Here is a 24,244-nt window from a genome sequence, read left to right as displayed (position 1 = left end):
TTGAGGTTTGTAAATGCCAACATTGAGAATCTGAGGATTGCTTGTATTTAAATCCTCCATAGTAATGCTTAAATAATATTCATAATCCATAAAAAATGAAGATAAGAGGATTGTGAGAAGGAGGACCTATACTTTTCACCACTCATTGATGATGTGATAATATTTTGTTTCCAATGCAATTCTGTGAGTTTTACTCACAGAGAAGTTTCTTATAAACACAAATTTGTTCAGAGTAATGTGTAGCAATGTTTAGGAATGGGCAAACTAAAAAAAAAATAATAATAATTTTACAGAATACTCATCTTCTTTCTTTCATCTATGCATGGAATTTATATTACCCACATTAAGACTTACAATATATTTTGTGCTAAATAATTAACTATTTGGAGTGTCTTATATCTAGACATCTAGGCATCACTGACTCAATGGACATGAGTCTGAGTGAACTCCAGGAGTTGGTGATGGACAGGGAGGCCTGGCGTGCTGTGATTCATGGGGTCGCAAAGAGTAGGACATGACTGAGTGACTGAACTGAACTGATATCTAGTTTGAGACAGTATTAGATCAAGCTATTTATTATTTGATATCTTGCAACCTGAAGCCTGACACATCATCCCCACAATCTACAGACTTTTCAGATAATCTTCATCAAATTGTGTACAAATGGTCTTGGTTTTGTGTAGCTTAGCCCTAGTCTGTGTTTTCACCATTCAAACAAAGCTTAGTATTCAGTTCACTTCAGTCACTCAGTCATGTCTGACTCTTTGTGACTCCATGGACTGCTGTACACCAGGCTTCCCTATCCATCACCAACACTCAGAGCTTGCTCAAACTCAAGTCCATCGAGTAGATGATGCCATGCAACCATCTCATCCTCTGTCATCCCCTTCTCCTTCTGCTTTCAATCTTTCCCACCATCAGGGTCTTTTCCAAAGAGTCAGTTCTTCACATCAGGTGGCCAAACTGTTGTAGTTTCAGCTTCAGCATCAGTCCTTCCAATGAATATTCAGGACTGATTTCCCTTAGGACTAACTGGTTGATTTCCTTGCAGTCCAAAGGACTCTCAAGAGTCTTCTCCAACACCACAGTTCAAAAGTATTAGTTCTTCAGTGCTCAGATTTTTATTTTTTTTTATGGTCTCTCACATCCATACATGACTACAGGAAAAACCATAGCTTTGACTAGATAGACCTTTGTCGGCAAAGTAATGTCTCTTCTTTTTAATATGCTGTCTAGGTTGATCACAGGAGAAGGCAATGGTAACCCACTCCAGTACTCTTGCCTGGAAAATCCCATGGATGGAGGGGCCTGGTGGGCTGCCGTCTATGGGGTCGCACAGAGTCGAACACTACTGAAACGACTTAGCAGCAGCAGCAGCAGGTTGATCACAGCTTTTCTTCCAAGGAGAAAGCATCTTTTAATTTCATGGCTTCAGTCACCACCTGCAGTGATTTTGGAGCCCAAGAAAATAATTTCTCTCACTGTTTCCATCATTTTCCCATCTATTTGCCATGAAGTGATGGGACCAGATGCCATGATCTTAGTTTTTTTAATGTTGAGTTTTAAGTCAACTTTTTCACTCTCCTCTTTCACTTTCATCAAGAGGATCTTCAGTTCTTCTCTGCTTTCTGCCATAAACGTGGTGTCATCTGCTTATCTGAGGTTACTGATATTTCTCCCAGCAATCTTGATTCCAGCTTGTGCTTCATCCAGCCTGGCATTTCGCACCAGGTACTCTGCATATAAGTTAAATAGGCAGGGTGACAATATACAGCCTTGATGTACTCCTTTCCTAATTTGGAACCAGTCTGTTCTTCCATGTTATGTTCTAACTGTTGCTTCTGACCTGCATACAGATTTCTCAGGAGGCAGGTAAAGTGTTCTGGTATTCCCATCTCTTTAGGAATTTTCCATAATTTGTTGTAATCCACACAGTCAAAGGATTTGGCATAGTCAATAAAGCAGTAGTAGATAGTTTAGCATTAACCTAACAAATAACAACAGAAATAGAGGCAATATCCTAAGCATATGTGGTGTATTCAGGGCAAATTTTGCCTTGACACTCTTTATCCCCAATGAAGTCACTTCATCTCTCTGAGGTTTCATTTATTCATTTGGATTGGAACCTTCCACAAGTTTATTAGAAAAGCCAGATGAGAAGCTGTAGGTGAAAATACCCGAGAGAATGGCAACCTGGAATGCAATAGGCATCCAATATATTTTCAATGAATAAACACATTTCCATGCCTTTTCTTCAGTAAGGGTTTGTATCCTCAAATTTATTCACATGTTGCTTCAATGCTCACAACCCCTTGCCTGTGCACTTATCCCTTATAAAGGCTGGATAATGTTTTGCTTTCATTTACAGGTAATATTCTTCATATGAAAGAGATTTGCTTTTGGATTGTGTGAAGGATTCATGCATTTATTGTATCATTAATAGCATCACATTTACTAAAGAAAGGTTTAAGATAAAATATGCAATTTTCATTTGTTTAAAACATCTGTAAAATCTTGATCTAAATCTCTCAAGTAAGAAAGTGACTTGAATTTCAAAGAGGAAACAGGCAAATCTCATTTTCCCTTCCTCTCCCACATTTCACACTCTGCCTCTATTGTCACACCCGTGTGAGCACAAATATTTCTGTTCTTCCCAAAGTTCAGTTAAAGAAACGGTGTGTCTAGTCATTTTGGTCTTCGGCAAAAGTAATGAAACATAGTTAAACAAAGCCATAATCAAGAGCTGTTTTATTTTTAACTAATCATTGACGAACCACTCTCCCTGCTCATTAGGCGGGAACGAGTCACAGAGCTGCCATGGCGAGATAGTTGGTCACGAAACTCTGAGGCCATGAAGTAATAGAGAATCGGATCCAAAAGGCAGCAGAGACTTGCAAGGCATAGACAGAAAGGATGGAAATACTGTGTGCTTTGGACAATGGGACAACTGCTAATGATAGCTTCCTTTACCATGGTATAAAAAATAAAGTTAATATGATAGGGAGTGAAGCAGATGAAGAAGACTGCAGCACACATGTAAACCATCCTCAGTGCTTTTTGCTTTTCACTGATTCCTTGGAAAGCCACAGGTGGTTGTCTCAAGGATATAGTCATTTTCCAGGTGCACCATGCAATGATGACTACTGGAATCACAAATCCTGCCAGTTCAGCAGCTGTAATCATCCCAACCAAAGCCACTGCATTCATTTTCCTGTAACCAAGATCAGCAAAGCAAGAGTCAGTGTTGTTGGCTAAGTCTGTGCTTCTCATGATGGGAAATGGCAAACAGGCAGTACCCACGATGACCCATATGGCAGCACTGATGCCTACATCGTACCTACGTTTCCAGTCTCTAGCCCTGAAGGGCTTGAGGAGAAAGAAGCACCTCTGAAGGCTGATGCATGTCAGGAAACAAATGCTGGCATACATGTTGAGATACTTCAGGTAGAAGCATAGCAGACAAGGGATCCTCTGGAAAGGCCAATGGTGGCTGATGTAATAGTAAATCCGGAAGGGTAAGGACAGCACGTGGGCAAGGTCAGCCACAGAGAGGTTTATCATGAAAATAATGGCTTTATTTTTCTTGCTGATAAAGCGGCACAGAACCCATAAGGCTGCACTGTTGGCCAGTAGACCAGGGATGAATATGAGGATGTAGGTGGTTGCGTAGAGAGGGTAATGAAATGTCAAATTTGTTTCATTGCAGTTAGTCTCAGCATCGCTGGTACTGTTGCTGCTCATCTTGAATATTTCAGCATTTATCAAGGTAAGCCATGAAGTTATAATCCCTGCCCAAAACAAAACAAAAAAAAACAGTATCATGGTTAACCACTTTAGCTGACATCCAGATTTTCTTAAATTGAAGCTTAGTTGATTCACAATGCTTTAGGTGTACAGCAAAGTGATTAGCTATATATATATATATATATATATATATATATATATATATTCAGATTCTTTTCCATTAGAGGTTATTACAAGATATAGAGTATAGTTCCCTGTGCTATGCAGTAGGTCCTTGTTGTGTATCTATTTTATATATAGAAGTGTATATCTCTTAAATTCAAATTTCTAATTTATTCATCCCTCTTTTTCCCTTATGGTAACTGTTTGTTTTCTATGTCTGTGAGTTTATTTTGGTTTTGTAAATAAGTTCATTTGTATTATTGCTTTATATTCTAATGTAAGTGATAGCATATGACATTTGTTTTTATCTGTTTGACTTACTTCACTCAGTATGATAATCTCTAGGTCCATCCATGTTGCTACAAATGACATTATTTCATTCTCTTTATTGCTGAGTAATACTCCATATATATATATATATATATATAAATACACACATATATATATATACACACATACACACAATATCTTAATAATCCATTCATTTGTAGATGGAACATTAGGTTGTTTCCATGTCTTGGCTTTTGTACATAGTGCTGCTATGAACATTGGGATACATGTAGCTTTTTGAATTAGAGTTTTTGCCTTTTCTGGCTATATGCCCAGAAGTGGGATTGATGGATCATATGGTAACTATTTCTGTATTCTTTTTCTTTTAAAGAAGCCTCAATATTGTTCTCCATAGTCACTGTACCAATTTATATTCTCATCTATGGTGTGGAAACGTTACTTTTTCTCCACAGTCTCTTCAGTACTTATTGTAGACTTTTCTATGATGGTCATTTGACTGGTGTGAGGTGATATTTCATGGAGACAGAGAAGACCCAGAAGAGCCAAAACATATTGAGATAAAAGAATAGAGTTGGAGGAATCATATTCCCTGACCTTAGACTATGCTACGAAGTTACAGTAATCAAAATATTATGGTACCGGCACAGAAACAAACATATAGATCAATGGAACAGTATGGAAAGCACAGAAATAAACCCACACACTTAAGGTCAATTAATCTAATGACAAATGAGGCAAGAATATACAATGGATAAAAAATAGTCACTTTAGGTGGATGAAACTGGAGCCTATTATACAGAGCGAAGTAAGCCAGAAAGAAAAACACCAATACAGTATACTAACGCATATATATGGAATTTAGAAAGATGGTAACAATAACCCTGTGTACGAGACACTGATGTATAGAACAGTCTTATGGACTCTGTGGGAGAGGGAGAGGGTGGGAAGATTTGGGAGAATGGCATTGAAACATGTAAAATATCATGTATGAAATGAGTTGCCAGTCCAGGTTCGATGCACGATACTGGATGCTTGGGGCTGGTGCACTGGGACGACCCAGAGGGATGGAATGGGGAGGGAGGAGGGAGGAGGGTTCAGGATGGGGAACACATGTAAACCTGTGGCGGATTCATTTTGATATTTGGCAAATCTAATACAGTTATGTAAAGTTTAAAAATAAAATAAAATTAAAAAAAAAAAAATAGTCACTTTAATAAGCAGTGTTGGGAAAACTGGACAGCTACATGTAAAAGAATGAAATTAGAACATTCTCTTACACCCTATACAAAAACAAACTCAAAATAGATTAAAGATCTAAATATAAAGACTAGATGCTATAAAACTCCTAGAGAAAACATAGGCAGAATACTCTTTGGCATAAGTTACCATGATTTTTTTTTTTTTTTTTTTTTGGAATTCATCTATTAGAGTAAGGAAACAAAAGCAAAAATAAACAAATGGGACCTAATTAAACTTGAAACCTTTTGTATAGCAAAAGAAAACATAAACAAAACACAAAGATAACCTATGGGAGAGAAATTATTTGCAAATGATGTTACTGACAAGGCCTTACTTTCCAAAATACATAAACAGTTTGCACAGCTCAATTAAAAAAAAAAAAGAAAATAGTGGACAGAAGACCTAAGCAGACATACAAACAAGACATACAGATGGCCAACAGGCATATGAAAAGATGCTGAACATCAATAATCATTAGAGAAATGCAAATTAAAAATGAGTTATTACTAGATTTGTTTTTATACCTACAAAGTCATAGGATATTAAAATTAGAAGGGACCTGTTTATAGGTGCTAAAGGAAGGTATACTATTTATCCAAGCCCATCCAGTGAACCAGAGAACCACATAATTGTCCTCAAACTGCCTTGCCAGATTGTCTAAGCTGTGTCTTGCACACAAGGAAGTCCTGAAATACTCAGTCTTTTGTTCTAATAGCAGAAAAAAAGAATATGATATTTGAGTCTGTTTCTTTTGCATCAAGATTTCTCTTGCCTCTGGTTGGTATGAACACTGTTCACTCATTCCCAATTGCAATAGTAGAAATTCAGTCTTATTGTTCTGATCTGCTTGCCTCTATTTTGTCCACCACCTTTTCCATTGGGTTCTGACTTCCTAACTTGGCACCACAGCACTGAGAAAATAGATTTGCCTCTTTTAACCTGCAGTACCAGTGTCCTAGCTGATCTTTGTGGCTTGGGAAAATTACTTCCTTATTATTTTATCACAATAGCTGGTGGTTTTCATGCATTCTCTCTCTCTCTCTCTCTCTCTCTCTCTCTCTCTCTCTCGGCTTAGGTTTCATTTCCAAATTTGCATGAAACTTTTCAGTAATAAAAGAAAAAAAAAAAAAAACTAAGATCATGGCATCCAGTCCCATCACTTCATAGTAAATAGATGGGGAAAATGCAGAAATAGTGACAGATTTTATTTTCTTTGACTCCAAAATCACTGAGGATGGTGACTGCAGCCAAAAAATTAAAAGATGCTAGACAGCATATTAAAAAGCATAAACATCACTTTGCTGACAAAGGTCTATATAGTGAAAACTATGATTTTTCCAGTAGTCATGTACAGATGTGAGAGTTGGACCATAAAGAAGGCTGAGAGCTGAAGAATTGATGCTTTTGAATTGTGCTGCTGGAGAAGACTCTTGAGAGTCCCTTGGACAGCAATGAGATCAAACCAGTCAATCCTAAAGGGAATCAATCCTGAATATTCATTAGAAGGACTGATGCTATAGCTGAAGCCCCAATACTTTGGCCACCTGATGCAAAGAACGAACTCATTGGAAAAGACCTTGATGCTGGGAAAGACTGAAGGCAAGAGGAGAAGGGAACAACAGAAGACAGGATGGTTAGATAACATCACTGACTCAATGGACTTGAATTTGAGCAAACTCCAGGAGATAGTGAAGGGGAGAGAAGTCTGGTGTGCTGCAGTCCATGGAGTTGCAAAGAGTTGGACATGGCTTAATGACTAAACAACAAGAAATGAATTTAGAAGCTGAACCAGGATAATTCCACTTATGTAGTAGGGAAGGGGAGAAACCTATTCTCTACCTAAGGGGAATTCTGTACTGGTGCAACATCATCCCATGGCAGATTATCCAAAATCATGGTGAATACTGATTAGGGTATTATCAAAATAGGTCACTAAAACCTTTTGAAACAATGTAAGGTTTAATTTTATTAAAGTAGTCTTTGTAATGGGAAAAGTTTTCTTGGACTTAATCTTATTAAGGTAGAATAAGCAAGTCCAGAGGGGAGTTTATTAAGACCACAAATATACTAAATGAAAGATCTAAGACTTCAAATAGGAAGACAGAGCAGTTAATCTTTATACACACCCTTCTGTTCATCATTTGTTTTCCTCCTAAAGACAAATTTTACAAACATAGCTTCTATCCATAGTGCAGGAATGTTTATTGCCTTTAAAGCTAGAAGTAGAGAAAAAAAAGTGCAGAGGTTGTTCCTCAAATGGAGTTTTGTTGTTGGTATGTTTTATTTTGTTTCCTTTTAAGTATGTTTACAAAAACAGAGTGACTTCTTTGAGATTCTCCTCGTAAATAGCAGAATGACTTTCTATATCATTCTAAGTCTTACTCCAGGAAATAGATAAATGATAAAAGAAAAGAACCCCAAGAGATTAATTCACAGATAAGAGAGTAGACTTTATCAGCTACCAATACTGTAAATAATACTTTCATCTTCCCTCCTCATATACTCCCTAGTTAGTCTATCTGTGATAGATCCTAAAGAGTCATGCAGTCATCTTTCTTATGTATATATGACTCAGAGCAAAAGTAGAAGGATACTCACAGGTGAAAAGAAAGTAAATAATTACTATGATCTGATCAATGATATATGCCAGAATCTTCAATGGAATTTTTCATATACATTATGTAATTTAATTCTCACAACCATCCTAAGATGAAGTTCCATTATTATTCTTATAGTGCAGATGAGGAAACTGAGATTCAGTAAATTGTCTTGGGTAGCAAATTTAAAAATGAGATTTATTATCAAGCCTGATATGCTCCAAAGTCTGTACTATTTCCATTATAACTATTTGCCTCTCCCTGCTCAAGAGGGACTTTTTAATAACATGAAGGTCATTGTGCCATCCAGAGAGCACATTATGGCAGAATCTTTCTCATCTCATAGAAGGACCTCAGGATCTTATAACCTTAGGATTGCTCTAGCTATGCCATCAAGATATAACTAAACATCTGTCATCACACATGTCACCAACCCTCCCTTACCACCCACTTTGACTTCAGTATTGATCTTATTTCTACTATAATCTATTACTTATGCATAGGCTGTGAAAGAACAAGGCAGGCTACATAAGGTGCATTACAGTACTAAGAACTAAAAACAACTCACACCCACCCATTCACACCTCCACTTCTGCATTTTACAAACATGGATATTTGTTTCTGCTTCACTGGTACAGAAATTTTCACTTATTAAAGAATCAGATTGTATTTATACCTCTGTGCTAAATAACAAAGTTCTATTAGTCCAAAACAGCAAGCTAGAGGTCATGATCACAACTTATTTGTTTCTGTGGTTTCTTATGCCTTGGCAATTCAGTTTATTTCAAGTTTAGAGATTTGTATGGCTTGCTTTCCAAAATGATTTTTCTTCTCCAGACTGAAGGGAAGGTAGAAAGGGTTTTTCCCCAAATATGTTTGGTGACAATTAAATGTAAAATCTCCATGGTGATAGGAGGCTGGGGGAATTTGTGTTGGGTAGGGTGAAAATATAAACTCTCTCAGATAGAGAACATTTCGCTTCCTGTTAGCAATCTGTGACGCTTCTGAAATTTTAGAAAGGAGAACAACTTAAGAAGCCACTAACAAAAATAGGTTGAATGGAAGGGCCAAAGTCAAAACATGTTTCTTCTCTCAGCCTCTGCCTGTTTCTATCTCTTTTGTGTTTCTCCCTTTGGCTTTATTATTGACTATTTTTGGTTGGTTTGTGCCCTCTATGTTACCAATCTCTATCCCTTTAAATCTGGATATATCTTTGGTTCCACTCTCAGGAAAGATATGAAATTGGTGACTTACTCTTGAATCTAAGCTCTCCTTCTAGTCTGTGCCATGACCAGCTTCCTAAACATTACAGACAGAAACTGGGAATTCATCCAACTCCTATCACTACATTTCACCCATATCTAAACAGAAACCAGGTGATTATCTTGCCCTTAAAATCTCTCCAATCTATCTCCAATCCATCTTCATTTCCACTGCTGCCTTTCTAATCCTCATAGCGGCCCAATGATTATTACCATATTACAAATGAGGAAACTGAGATACAGAGAGGTTAAATAAATTGTGCCAAAGTCACAATACTATCATAGTGTAGAGGTGGTATATTAGAATTGGAACCCATGCTTGTCTCCATATTCCCTTACCTTTGCCATGGCAGATGATACTAATGATCCTACCTGCATGCAGGGCAGTAAAAGAGACACAGACATAAAGAACAGACTTTTGGATTCAGTAGAAGGAGAGGATGGGATGATTTGAGAGAATAGCATTGAAACATATGCATAATCAGATGTAAAATAGATGACCAGTGTGAGTTTGATGCATGAAGCAAGGCACCCAAAGCCAGTGTTCTGGAACAACATAGAAGGATAGGGTGGGAATGGAGGTGGGAAGGGAATTCAGGTTGAGGGAGACACATGTATCAGTTCAGTTCAGTTCAATCACTCAGTCATGTCCAACTCTTTGCGATCCCATGGACTGCAGCATACCAGGCTTCCCTGTCCATCACCAACTCCCAGAACTTGCTCAAACTCAGGTCTATCGAGTTGGTGATGCCATCCCACCATCTCATCTTCTGTCATCCCCTTTTCCTCCTGCCTTCAATCTTTCCCAGCATCAGAGTCTTTTCCAGTGAGTCAGTTCTTCACATCAGGTGGCCAAAGTATTGGAGTTTCAGCTTCAGCGTCAGTCTTTCCAGTGAATATTCAGGACTGATTTCCTTTAGGATTGACTGGTTTGATCTCCTTGCAGTCCAAGGGACTCTCAACACATAGGACACGTAGGACACATGTATACCTATGGTCAATTCATGTTGATATATGGCAAAACTCATCAAAATATTGTAAATCAATTATCCTCCAATTAAAATAAATTAATTAAAAAGATAACATTACAATCACTGAACTTCACTGCAAGTTGCATCATGTTAGTTTGCACCACACACTCACAGAGACCTTAAACTTCTCTCCATTTCTCATGGCCCAATCTGGCACCCTCCCTCATTTTGCTTCCTTCTCTATGCAGACTAGATTCAATGGTCAAATTAACTATTCTTACACAAGAATCCTCAACCTTCTTTGCTCACCATTCTTCTGCTGTACCAGCTTGAAAAAGCTAGTGTTGGTCCCTGAGTTGTGTCCTACTCTTTGCAACCCCATGGACTGTAGCCTGCCAGTCTCCTTTGTCCATGCAATTCTCCAGGCAAGAATACTGAAGTGAATTGCCATTTCCTTCTCCAGGGGATCTTCCTAACTCAGGGACCGAACCCAGATCTCCCTCATTGCAAGCTGATTCTTTACTGTCTGAGCCACTAGGGAAGCCTGGCAAGGTCTTAATCCCAGATCAAGTCCACAAACCATTTTATTTTTTATTATCCAAACTGATGAATGATCCTATTAAAAATACCAGGATCTATTTGAAGTGCTAAAACTAGAAATCATGAATTTCTAGTTTCAGCACTTTAAATAGAAGATTTTTTTTGCTCCAGTCTCTTTTTCCACACCTCTGATTAGTTTATTCTCCTAAGAAATTAATCAAGGTGCACAAAAAGAGAGTGCTGGCTATTTAGCACTTTTAACTCTACTAAAATTTCTTCTACTCTTCTGCTCTCCCATCCCCATATTTCTCAGCAGAGGCTCTTACCTCTTAAATCACAAGAAAATTGAGGCTATTGAATGAGAAGTAACTCAGTTTCAAACATTGTCCCCTTCCAACACACACAATCTTATCTACAACTGCATCCTTCCCAACAAAGCTGTCTTTCCTGTTGTACAAGTTGAATTCCCATGCTTTTAATCCCTTTTAGGTTTCTCAGGATTTTCTTTCATTAATTGTTCCCTTTCACTCCCAGATCATCATGTTGTCCTTCACTCTCAGCTAGATATTTGTCATTAAGTCTCTTCAACTCCCACAATAATATTTCTCTTGTCAATGCATCTTATTCTAGCTTTGTGTCATGTTCCTTCTTTTCTTAAATAAACATCTCATAGTATTTTTTGACACTGATTGCTTTCTTTTCCTCACTTTATATCCATCCTTTAATGCACTACAATGTGGCATGCATATCTTTATAATCTCACTGAAACTGCTTTAGTAAAGGTGACAAGTGGCCATCATGTTGTTAAATCAAGCAGGGCTTTTCTGCTGTGTGAGACAGTCTGACCACTTCCATGTTTTTGAAATGCTCTCTCCTGTTGGCTTCTAAGCCACAACTCTGTTTTGAGTCTCCTCTTAACTATCGGCCCATTCATACTGAGTCTTCTTTATGTTTTCTTTCATCTCTGCACATCCTTTAAATGTTTGCTTTCCCTAGGTCTGCATATTCTCTCCTTATTCAGTGTCTTCATGCTAAGTAACATCACCCACTTTCATGACTTCAATCACTACCCATATCCAGATGGCTCTTATGTCTCTTTGTCCAGGGCTGGCCTCTTCTCAGATATTAGATCTGTATGTCCAATTTTCAGCTGAGATTTCCCATTTCAGTGTTTTCTAGGCATTTCTAAATAAAAATGCCCAAAACTAAATTCATCATACTCTCTGATCTTTTACTTATCCACCACCATCTATCCAATTACAAGAGCCAGAATACTTAAAATAATTCTAGACTCCTCTCTAACTCAATCAACCAAGTTTTCTCTCTCTCCACTCATTCTCTCTCCTCTCTCTCTGAATTATTAAACCATTCTTTAATTGATCTACCTGGTTCTAGGACTGCTCTCTTAAAAATATATTCTATACTCTGCTGCCAAAATGATATATCAAAATGGCAAATATGGATTACCATGCTGTCACAGGGATTGCTTTAACAATGTACTTAGTGCACCATATTGAGTGTTTTCCTTAGTGTACCATATTGAGTGTTTTCATTCATATCTCTTTATTTCTAACTAAATTATGAGCATTTTGAAGGCAAAGGCTATGACTTTCTTTAAATTTCCAGAACCTAGTAGAATTATCGATATATAATCAGTTAGTAAATATTTTAAGTGGGTAAATATTCTGCCTTATGACAACACATTTGTTGTTCATTTGTTTATGAATCGCTCTACACTGGGCTGTGAGCTTTGTGAAGTCAGAGGTTATGCCCTAAATTTTGTTCTCTCTTTCTCTCTAAACCCAAAGCAAGGCTAAACATACAGCACTATTTTAAAAATTGATGTTAACTGGTTCATGTAGGGATTAACCTCCAAAAGTTAATCTCATTGCTGTTGCATAACCAACTCAGCTAATCAGGACCACCACACAGATAACACAACCCAGGAAAAATTATAAGCTGTGAAAATACAATATCTTCAGAATATACTTGAATATTGTGAACCACCCAGATAGATATGAGGATCAAATTCCCAGTGCCTCCAATATCATTCTAAAAAAAGTAACTGCCTCTTGGTTTAACCAGTGTCAGTGCTCAATCCAGAGTACATTCTGCCTACATCAAAGGCCAGGAGCTTCATAGAGGGATGTTTCTTTCCTTTAAAAAAAGTTCTGGTAACAGGAGACAAACTCTAAAGGGAATGATCAGCATAGACTTCTAATCTAATAATCAAAGCAGGATAATTAGCTACCTTCACTGAACTAACAAGATTCACTTCCAATGTGTGGCTGTAAGAATATTTCTGATAATGAAGATTGGTATAAAGTTTGATGAAACTTCATCAAACTCTTTTCTCCCTGGATCCCATCTCAGAAGTCAGTCATTTACTCTTCTCTTGAGATCCTATCTCAACTCTAATCATTTCCTCGCATGGTGCAATCTATTCAGACTTTTTCCTTTGTACTTTCGTTGGACACTTAGGCTACACTATAAAAATGTAGTCTCCATGAGGGACAACTGTATCTTGCCCTTTTATATCTCTCATTTTGCTTAGCAGAGGGTTAAGCATGCAGTAGGAACTCAGCTCATAAACATTGGTTTATAAAGGGAAGAGTATGGAGAATAAGTACATATTAACAAGAGTCTTAGTCAGTTTTACTTCTAATGTCTATTCCATAAGCTACTCTCCCAAGCAATAGTCATAGTTTTTCTCCCTTTGTTACTGAAAAAACTATGGTCAAGGCAAGGATAATAAGGTTGGAATCTAACATATCTGGATACCTAAAAGCTCCAAAGCCTGTAATCTAAACATTTTATTTTAAAACCAGTAGCAATTTCATAAGGTTAAGTGAGAATTCTGTCATTAAACACTTGACTTTATCAGTTCAGTTCAGTTCAGTCACTCAGTCATGTCTGACTCTTTGTGACCCCATGAACCACAGAATGCCAGGCCTCCCTGTCCATCACCACCTCCTGGAGTCCACCCAAACACATGTCCATTGAGTTGGTGATGCCATCCAACAATCTTATCCTCTGTCATCCCCTTCTCCTCCTGCCCTCAATCCTTCCCAGAATCAGGGTCTTTTCTAATGAGTCAGCTCTTTGCATGAGCTGGCCAAAGTATTGGAGCTTCTGCTCCAACGTCAATCCTTCCAATGAACACTCAGGACCGATCTCCTTTAGGATGGACTGGCTAGATCTCCTTGCAGTCCAAGGGACTCTCAAGAGTCTCCTCCAACACTAGTTCAAAAGCATCGATTCTTCAGCACTCAGCTTTCTTTATAGTCCAACTCTCACATCCATACATGACCACTGGAAAAGCCATAGCCTTGACTAAACAGACCTTTGTTGACAAAGTAATGTGTCTGCTTTTCAATATGCTGTCTAGGTTGGTCATAACTTTCCTTTCAAGGAATAAGTGTCTTTTAATTTCATGGCTGCAGTTACCATCCGCAGTGATTTTGGAGCCCAGAAAAATAAAGTCAGCCACTGTTTCCCCATCTATTTGCCATGAAGTGATGGGACAAGATGCCATGATCTTAGTTTTCTGAATGTTGAGCTTTAAGCCAGTTTTTTTTTTCACTCTCCTCTTTCACTTTCATCAAGAGGCTCTTTAGTTCTTCTTCACTTTCTGCCATAAGGGTGGTGTCATCTGCATATCTGAGGTTATTGATATTTCTCCCAGCAATGTTGATTCCAGCTTGTGCTTCATCCAGCCCAGCGTTTCTCATGATGTACTCTGCATAGAAGTTAAATAAGCAGGGTGACAATATACAGCCTTGATGTACTCCTTTTCCTATTTGGAACCAGTCTGCTGTTCCATGACCAGTTCTAACTGTTGCTTCCTGACCTGCATACAGGTTTTTCAAGAGACAGGTCAGGTGGTCTGGTATTCCCATCTCTTTCAGAATTTTCTACAGTTTATTGTGATCCACACAGTCAAATGCTTTGGCATAGTCAATAAAGCAAAAAGAGATGTTTTTCTGGAACTCCTTTGCTTTTTTGATGATCCAGGGTATGTTGGCAATTTGATATCTGGTTCCTCTGCGTTTTCTAAAACCAGCTTGAACTTCTGGAAGTTCACGGTTAATGTATTGCTGAAGCCTGGCTTGGAGAATTTTGAGCATTACTTTGCTAGTCTGTGAGATGAGTGCAATTGTGCGGTAGTTTGAGCATTCTTTGGCATTGCCTTTCTTTGGGATTGGAATGAAAACTGACCTTTTCCAGTCCTGTGGCCACTGATGAGTTTTCCAAATTTGCTGGCTTATTGAGTGCAGCACTTTCACAACATCATCTTTTAGGATTTGAAATGGCTCAACTCAAATTCCATCACCACCACTAGCTTTGTTCGTAGTGATGCTTCCTAAGGCCCACTTGCCTTCACATTCCAGGTTGTCTGGCTCTAGGTGAGTGATCACAATAACTAAATTTTGTTTTAGAACACAAAGTTAGGTCAGGCCTCTAAATATGAATCAATGAGTCTGAATACAAGAACATCATAGGTACTAATAATGTCTATGTAAAAGCAGCTTCACTTCCCTACCAACTGGCTCAATGCTGTGCTTTTGCAAAGGCACAAAGTGAACTTATATTATGATGGCATTAGAATTTGTTTCAGACTCCTAAGTTTCAGTGAAATACTAAGTACAAGAAGTTTCCACTTGCATCCTGCCACTAGCTAAGTGATATTACTAATATATTACCTTTGACCTTTGAGAGAACCCTGAGTTATTATTATACTGATTTTAGGGCTTCCTTGTTGGCTCAGACATTAAAGAATCTGCCTGCAGTGCAGGAGACCTTGGCTCGAACCCTGGGTCTGGAAGATTTCCTGGAGAAGGGAATGGCAATCCACTCCAGTATTCTTGCCTTTAGAATTCCATAGACAGAGCAACCTGGATGTTGCTACAGTCCATGGGGTTGCAAAGAGTCAGACACGACTGAGCAACTAACACTTTCATACCCTTTTATAGATCAGAAAATGAAGACTCAACATTATTGCTTCTTCCTCAAAGTCTCAGTTATTACAATTTCAGTCGTAATTTGGCTCTTCATGAGCAGAGAAAGCCAAAAATTTTCCTTTGTAAGCAATTTGTTGCCCAAAAATAGGTTAAAGTCACATTTATATGGATAAAACCATTCTTCAGAGGCGAAAATGCTAATAATCTCAGTTTTATGTCTAGCACTTTTATGACTATGTTTTTGTTGTTGTTCAGTCACCAAGTTGTATCTGACTCTGTGATCCCATGGATTGCACCATGCCAGGCTTCCCTGTCCCTCACCATCTCTGGGAGTTTGCTCAAGTTCATGTCTATTGAATCGGTGATTCCCTCCAACCATCTCATCCTCTGTTGTCCTCGTCTCCTTCTGCCTTCAATCTTTCCCAGAATCGGGGTTCTTTCTAATCAGTCAGCTGTTCGCATCCAGAGGCCCAAGTATTGGAACTTCAGCTTCAGCATCAGTCCTTCCAAAGAGTATTCAGGGTTGATTTCTTTTAAGATCTTTGGTTTGGTCTCCTTGCTTTCCAAAGGACTCTCAAGAGTCTTCTACAGCACCACAGTTCGAAAGCATCAATTCTTCAGCATTCTGCCTTCTTTTTTGTCCAGCTCTCACATCTGAACATGACTACTGGAAAGACCATAGCCTTGACTATATGGACCTTTGTCAGCAGAGTAATGTCTCTGCTTTTCAAAACACTGTCTAGGTTTGTTATAGGTTTCCTGCTAAGAAGCAGTTGTCTTCTAATTTCATGGCTGCAGTCATCATCTACAGTGATTTTAGAGCTTAAGAAGAGATTTTCACTGTTTCCACCTTTTCCCTTTCTATTTCTCATGAAGTGATGTATCACTGCACATATATGGCAAATGATTGCCACCAGGTGTCTGGGTACAGTACTATCAAAACCAGGAATCTTTAACAATTTTTGCTTATGAACCCAAACCACAATAGATCTATGGATAAAGTACTGGAATGATGGATTTATGAGTATTGTATGCTCATTTGTTCAGTCATCTCCAACTCTTTTCAAACCCATGGACTGTAGCTCTCCATGTTCCTCTATCCGTGTGATCCTCCAGGCAAAAATACTGGAGTGGATTGCCATTTCCTTCTCTAGATCTTTCTGATCCAGGGAATGAACCATGTGTCCTAAGTCTCCTGCATTGGCAGGCAGAATCTTTACCACTGTGCCACCTGGAAAGCCTTAATAGTAGTGAGCCAAATGTAACAAGTCATGTAAGATGGGGAAGACTCAGAAGTTGTAAAATATATTATAAAGAACACTGGATTTGGAGCTATAATACTTCCCCTTCCTTTATGCGAGTTTCATTTCCCTCATTATTAAGATAAAATAATATGAACTGTATGATCTTAACTACCTTCTGCTCTAACTTGCCATGACTTTATGGGCCTGGACTCTCTAAACCCCTGCCTCTAACTAATACCATCAGCACTGCCACTTCCATCATTAATGCACCTGTCACCATCTCAACCTACCTGCACTTTACAAATCATTATTAAAACTATAATTGCTATTAATTATTATTTAAAGTTCATATATACATAAAGTTCATATATACATATTACATTATTTAAAGTTCATATATACAATGACCTAAAACAAATTAGGTCATTCCCATTCTACAGATCACAAAAGTGAGACTCAAAGAAGTCATCATATTTATCACATTTACCTGAGTGCTATACAAATGGCAGAGTGAAGAGTGTGGAATCTAGGCTTCTGGCATCGAGGTAACCACTCAGTTCTACAAAGCTTTAGCTTCTCAGTCCTCTCCCTCTCTTCATCTCTCGTCATTAAGTCAGTAATACCATTAAGTGAACAAATTTATCAAATATCAAAAATCAAATATGTGTCTCCTATTTTCTTTGATAATAGGACCAGCATGTGGGCTTGTTATCTTGGGAGGAAAAGAGAAAATTAGAGAAAGGTTGCTGATAGGGGACCTCCCCACTTTCCAGGGGAGAATATTCACTGGCCATTTGGGAATGTAACTTGCTTTTTTTTTTTTTTTAGCATTTTTCTTCTTATTTGAATCATAAAAGTCTCACATGAACTACCCAAGCCAGTCAGATACCCATGAGCACACTGTCCTTCATTCAACCATACATAACCACAGCCAAAGAAGAGCAACTGGAATTTGGAGCTCTACCATTTCCTGAGTTAATTAAAATCAACTGTAAATAATCTGGCTTGATTTCAGAAATATAGAAGTTTGGAAATGTTCTGCAAGTCTAGACATTTCCCCTATAAATTAGAAGCGAAAATTATTTTTATCCTTAAAATGAATTAAAATAAAATTTGAATTGAACTTCCATGCATGTATCTTTATTGGATTTTTAATCAGATAAGAAGGAGGCCTAATTATTCATCATTTTTGCATTTGGGGCAGTATTTTGCAGATGGAAAGAATCATGTTCTTTGGACAGACCTGGGGTAATGTCTTGACTCACTTATTAGCTCTCCAGCCTGAAATGACTCACTTCATATTTAGTGGCTTCAGTTTCCTCATTTATAACATTAGGATCATAGTACCTGTAAAATATATCATTGCAAAGATTAAATAGGAAATGTACATGATTAAGGAGTCTGGTGGCTCGATGGTAAAGCGTCTGTCTACAATGCAGGAGACCTGAGTTCAATCCCTGGATCGGGAAGATTCCCTGGAGAAGGAAATGGCAACCCACTCCAGTACTCTTGCCTAGAAAATCCCATGGACGGAGGAGCCTGGTGCAGGCTACTGTCCATGGAGTTGCAAAGAGTCAGACACAACTGAGTGACTTCACTTTCACTTTCAAGATCAAACTAGTCAATCCTAAAGGAAATCAACCCTAAATATTCATTGGAAGGACTGATGCTTTGACTACCTGATACAAAGAGCCGGCTCTTTGGAAAAGACCCTGGTGCTGGGAAAGATTGAGGGCAGGAGGAGAAGGGGCATCATCGAATGAATGGACATGAGTTTAAGCAAACTCCAGGAGATAGTGAAAAATAGGAAAGCCTTGTGTGCTGCAGTCCATCCCACAAATAATCAGACAGGACTGAGTGAACAACAATGACATAAAAGTAGAAAACATATCAATAATCCTGTCTGGTACACAGTATATATTAAATAAATGTTAGTTCATTTATACTTTACTTGTACTGAGAGTAACCTCCATGAGCTTTTGGTTGGATCATGTACTTTTCTGAGTTTAGAAAATCTCCCCAAAAGCATAGGTGTGAGAAATATTGAGTAGGATTAATGCAATAATTCTTAATGTAAAAGAGTGGGAAACATGCATTACTTGAAAAAAGGATCCTTATTACGGTAAATACATTTGGAAATCAAAATTATTTTCCATGTAATACAAACTGAAAGCACAGATCTACAAAAATCTTTTTGACTATTTGTCCCACAGTACTTGGAAAATGTCAACGTGATGGGATAAGTTTTTTTAGGAGTCCAGAATCAGGATCTAGTTCCTAATTAGTCAAGTCCACAATAACTTTGCAGTAAGACTTTTATGTTTTTCAAATGTAACTTTTCATTTAAAAGATTAAGAAATACTGATTAAGTGACACTGTCAGTGTGTAAATCATATTTCAGAATTCTTTCCCTTGTGTGTTTTCATTTTATTATTTAAAAAAGGAAATTATTTACAAAACACTTGCCTGCGGTCTAAAAGTTGAAACTCATGATGACATTACTCTGAAAGAAGTATAGTGGCCCTTAGCATAGATTACTGAGTTCCCTTTGAAAGCTAGACTGTATTTCCAGAAGGTTCTAACTGTAGTTGGATTTCCCTACTGTCTCATTATTTACCACTTCATGATATACTCTTCTCAGGCACCAGGAGCCTAGAGTCAAACCACTCTACTAGGAAGGAAATTAAAAGACTATCTATTTCAAGCCCCCACCTTATTATAGATGAGACTACTGAGACTCAGAAAAATAAAGTAACTTGCCCAAAGCCAAAAGTGAATCTTTGACAGAACTTGAACTAAAATCAAGCTTTCTTTCTGCACTTTGGTCCATATATTTCATCACTCTGCCTGTGATGCATGTGAATCAATACTAGATGAAAATTTAAATGCAAAATATCCCAACTTGAAATATAAGTAGACATTTTTAGCAAGAGTTTTTAAATAAAGCATAGACTTCCTGCCAGTCATTACCCTGATTGTAGAAACACTTAGAAAATGTGGATTCACAAAGACAGCTCTGTCCTGTTTACCTGGGCCATAGACCGTCCTGCTTCTTACGACATAGATTGACTTACCTCAAACACAACAAGCTGTGAAAAGTCACCCAAAACCATCCAGAAGTGTATTCACTCATTTGAAGTCTTGTGTTCCACAACTGCCACGATTTACACAGTTTGTACAATTTAAATTCAACAATTTTTCCAGTTGACCCAAAAAAAGAACTGCTTTTGACTAAAGAAGGACCTTTGTTCGACAGGAACTGTTGCAAACATTATTGCACCAAATGCATGACTTTATTTTCTTTCAGGCCATTTTCCACCTCAATATATCAGCATATCACATATTTTTTAACAGTGAATAATTTCACTGTGTTGCAATTGCTAAGGGATAACCTCCTCAAATAATAGAAAGGACAATGACTCCCACAGCCATTTGGAAAAAAAAAATAAAAAATATTCCCACTTGCAGGATTCTTGGGACTGAGACCACTCCATCCAAAATGCACCACAAAGCTTGTTATCATTATATCCAAAATGATCCTGGTACCAACTGTTGTGGCACAATTCACCTTGAAGAATTCCTCAACTGGAAGTTTTCTTTAGATTCATTCATCTTAGCTCAGAACCAGAAAGGTTGCTAGCACTCAACATAATAAGAATGATAATTGCTGAAAAGATAGGCACCATTTCTGGGAGCTCTGCTATCTAGTAGGTCTGAAATTGGGTCAAAATACAGCTTTCAAAAGATCAAGAAATGCCTTTGAAGAGATTGAAATAATTTTAACAGAGTTTGTCATCTGGGATATTTTCTTCTTTCCTAACCTACAATCCAACATAGTTATAAATATATTTACAGTATTCTCTGGGAGATACAGGCTTCTGTAGAAAAAAGAGACCATGATTTAGAAGACATATGTTCTAGTTCCAGCTCTGCCACTGACCAGCTGGGTGATCTCAAATGTCTTCATTTCATAGCCTCTCAGTTTTCCCATCTGTATTGTGAGGGATTTGGATCCCTAGGAGCTCCTTCATCTCCAAAATCTATGATTATTAAGCAACTACAGAGCAGAAATCCAAATCCTCTTTTTCTGGCCGAATAGGTCAAGCTGTCCCAATAAATATTACTGAATGTACTCTTTTCTTACCACTTTGTGCTATCTTGCCTGAATGATAATGAAGCAAAGAGCCCTCAGCAAAGAGTGAGCTGCATCACAGACTCCTTGATCTTGTAATAATGGTGTGGACTAAGGGCATTAACCTTAACTTTGTATTATAATCAGAACCAAGGAAAATCACCATTGCTCCTGCTGTAATAAGTCTGAAAGAGGCCAGAGACCATTTTAAAATTGGACACTGGTCTCATGTCTGCCCTTGCCTTGGATCTTCATGCCCCCACCAACCTTCCCACATGGAATTTTACCAGTTCCCATATATTAAGCTGTAACTTACCTTGGAGCCTTGCTGGGCTTGTTTCTTTGCAGGGAGTTGGTGGTGAAAAAGCCTAACTCTTGGTGGCTCGCAGCCTACTGATAACTGACAAATTTGTTATTGAAAGAGGAAGTTGAGTGCATTTGGTGTCTCACCACAGAAACCTAAAGGTAAGTCCCTTGAGCAGAAGATATTACTCGTTTTATTTAGTTTTTATTTCGCTGGTGCAAAGAAATTTAAAAAAGCTGAGAGCCAAAGAATTTGCAAAATCAAATGATGACTACATACCAGCTTTCCTCATTGTTTCTTACCCTATCTCCTTCCAGCACAACCCGCATGCCTATCCATCTCACTATATTCCAGTAAGCTCTATGTTAAGATGGGATTCTGAGGCAAAATCTGAATACAGTTTATCTAAGAACAAGAAAAGAGCAATTTTTTCAAACCTGAGAGGTAAAGAGTGAGAAAACTTCAAGAATATGTGTCAGAACTAATAGCAGTAGGACTACATTTGCTTAAGCTAGTCCTTCCAATTGTAGTACCCTTCCTTCAGCCTTTCATCTCAAGGCTTTTATAATTTAATGTGCAGTTTATTTTTGTACATTTCTTAGTGTAGTGCAAACTGCTTAGGGGCAAAAATCGTATCTGACTTGTTCTTGTATTTCTAACTAGTCTAGCACAGGCACTTTCATGAATGATTGTTGAATGAAAAAGTGAAAGAATGAATGAAAAAATATTCAAATAATGAATAAATAAATGAACCATATATCCTACAGTCTCCCTCCAATTTACCAATGTACCAAGGTTTCAGTTTCTGTCATGTCTGTGGGGCCTTTAAAAGTATGCAAGTAAAGAAAGATCATACACTTGGGGACTATAGAGTAGTTCTGAAAAACAAGTCTTGCAAAGCAACACAAACCTCTGTGGGCATGTGAGGAAATTGCATTTAGAACCCAGGGCCTAGAACTGCAAAGAGACTTCTGGGTAATAATAATAACAAAGGAGAAAAAAAAATACTGTGGGTTAGATCAAACACTAGCATTCAGATTTATGGATAGGGCTGATTAAAGAAGGAAATGGATGACAAAATTTTTGTAAAAGGCAACCTGGATCTCCCTGTAAAACTAGAATCATGGAGCAATGCCCGACACTCAGAGATCACCAATATAAATTTCAAGGGCATAGAGAGATGGAAAAGATACACTTTCATCACTAGAAACTGAGAACTTTAACTGATTGATGAAAAAGCCGTGGCTTGTAAGAACTGGTAAAGGAAGAGGGTACCCATCCTGGCTGAGGTATATCAAATGAAACATGCCTGACCTCACAATCCCCTTCTTAACTCTTATTTTATATATTTATACAGCTCCAATCTGTTGTTAATTTAGTTTGCTGACTTGGCATACCTACTGAAAGGAGAATGCACTGATAGGCCAAAACATGTTTCATTCCATTTGGTAGTTCTAATCTTAAGTATAAATTATTAATATTAAACTGTCTTTCTGTTACAAATTCATCCTTTCTGAGCTTGGGAAACATGAGCCAGTTTTCCTAAGCTATGATCTTTCCCGGGCCAAAGAAAATTTCAGACCTGTTGATTTTTAAAGCCAAACCTTAGGACAAAAGGATAAAAAGAACCCTTTCCTGACAATTAGTTATAGTCATTACCACCTACCTTCATTTCCCAGACAACATCTTAACATTGCAAAGAAAATGGCTTGCCAGCTTGCTTCATTGCTCTCTTGCACGCAAGTATCTTCTCCTTTCATTAGTTCTAAAAAGGGAAACAAAAGTAGCTCAGAAGTCAGTGACCCACTTTTGGCAAAGGATATTTCAACTCAGCTAAAATTTTGAGTGTTAGTTAAAAGGAGCAAAACTGTACACAAACCAAAAAAAATGATAATTTAACAATCATCTCCAATTAACTTTTGGAAGAACATCTTCTAACTATTGAGTATGACTGATAATCTAAGACTTATTATCATCTCAAACCAAGTAGTAAAAATATCCAGTCATAAGAGTCTAAAAAAATAGTTCAGCTTCCCCATTTTGCTCATAGTTCTGAATTCTTCCCTTTTCTCATATGTACACTTTCAAAGTTTAACTGGGGCATAATATCTTTCCTAGATCTGGGAAAGTTTATGAGTTGTTGCTTCAAAGGCTCTTATGTCTTCTCTAACCACAACAGTGTATTAGGTGTGATAGCTATTGTTGAGGATATCATTTGTTACAATACACTATGTTTTCTAAAAGGGATATTAGGAAGAGCTAGATTTTTCCTAATTGGTTTGATTAAACTCCTAACAGATAGTGATAATTGTGACATGTGTCCTTTTTATAGAGTCTGCTGAAAACCATGGAACTAATTTAGAGTCTGCTGATTGCAAGTTTGGAGATACTTTTATGGTGTACTTTTCTTTCATGGCTTTAATTTTATGACCTTTTCTATTTTTTCTTTGTTATGTCCACCTATTATTCATTTATATATCTTACTATAGTATGCATCCTTTTAAACTATCTTCAATTCTTTCTGGAACAATAGTATAACAAAAAGTGAAAAAAAAAAAAAAAAGAGGAAAGAGTGAGTTGTGATTTCAATTCCTTTTCCATCAGAACTGCTGCTGCTGCTGCTGCATCACTTCAGTCGTGTTCAACTCTGTGTGACCCCATAGATGGAAGCCCACCAGGCTCCCCCATCCCTGGGATTCTCTAGGCAAGAACACTGGAGTGGGTTGCCATTTCCTTCTCCAATGCATGAAAGTGAAAAGTGAAAGTGAAGTCGCTCAGTCATATCCAACTCTTAGCG

General features: G+C 37.8%; 1 protein-coding gene across 10 annotated transcripts; it reads right to left on the bottom strand.

Moving 5' to 3' along the window:
• Positions 1 to 2,731: 2,731 nt before the first annotated feature.
• LOC102412301 (putative P2Y purinoceptor 10) lies at positions 2,732 to 23,222 on the bottom strand. 10 transcript variants are annotated; one of them, XM_025276098.3, is made up of 5 exons: positions 21,460 to 21,628; positions 20,086 to 20,889; positions 18,255 to 18,358; positions 17,499 to 17,723; positions 2,732 to 3,788 (listed from the first exon to the last, which is right to left on the bottom strand). In XM_025276098.3, the coding sequence occupies exon 5, from the start codon at positions 3,739 to 3,741 to the stop codon at positions 2,755 to 2,757; it is 987 nt and encodes a 328-aa protein (XP_025131883.1). In that variant the 5' UTR covers positions 3,742 to 3,788; positions 17,499 to 17,723; positions 18,255 to 18,358; positions 20,086 to 20,889; positions 21,460 to 21,628; the 3' UTR covers positions 2,732 to 2,754. The 10 variants fall into 10 exon arrangements, with proteins under 10 accessions (XP_025131883.1, XP_025131881.1, XP_025131885.1 ...); XM_025276096.3 differs by having other exon boundaries at positions 18,277 to 18,358; XM_025276100.2 differs by lacking the exon at positions 17,499 to 17,723 and having other exon boundaries at positions 18,277 to 18,358; positions 21,460 to 21,629.
• Between the last annotated feature and the right edge of the window lie 1,022 nt (positions 23,223 to 24,244).

The sequence above is a fragment of the Bubalus bubalis genome, chromosome X, assembly GCF_019923935.1.
Source record: "Bubalus bubalis isolate 160015118507 breed Murrah chromosome X, NDDB_SH_1, whole genome shotgun sequence".
NCBI lineage: Eukaryota > Metazoa > Chordata > Mammalia > Artiodactyla > Bovidae > Bubalus > Bubalus bubalis.
The sequence above is the reverse complement of the archived record's forward strand: the minus strand, read 5'-3'. Positions and strand labels throughout refer to the sequence as shown.

What these genes read in the sequence shown, in the direction of transcription:
- LOC102412301 (XM_006067003.3), bottom strand. Translation starts at nt 23,207, where the DNA reads ATGAAAGGAGAAGATACTTGCGTGCAAGAGAGCAATGAAGCAAGCTGG. An exon ending in ATGTTGTCTGGGAAATGAAG is followed by an intron (nt 3,789 to 23,113) that starts GTAGGTGGTAAT and finishes TGTTTTGGGCAG; the next exon opens with GGATTATAACTTCATGGCTT.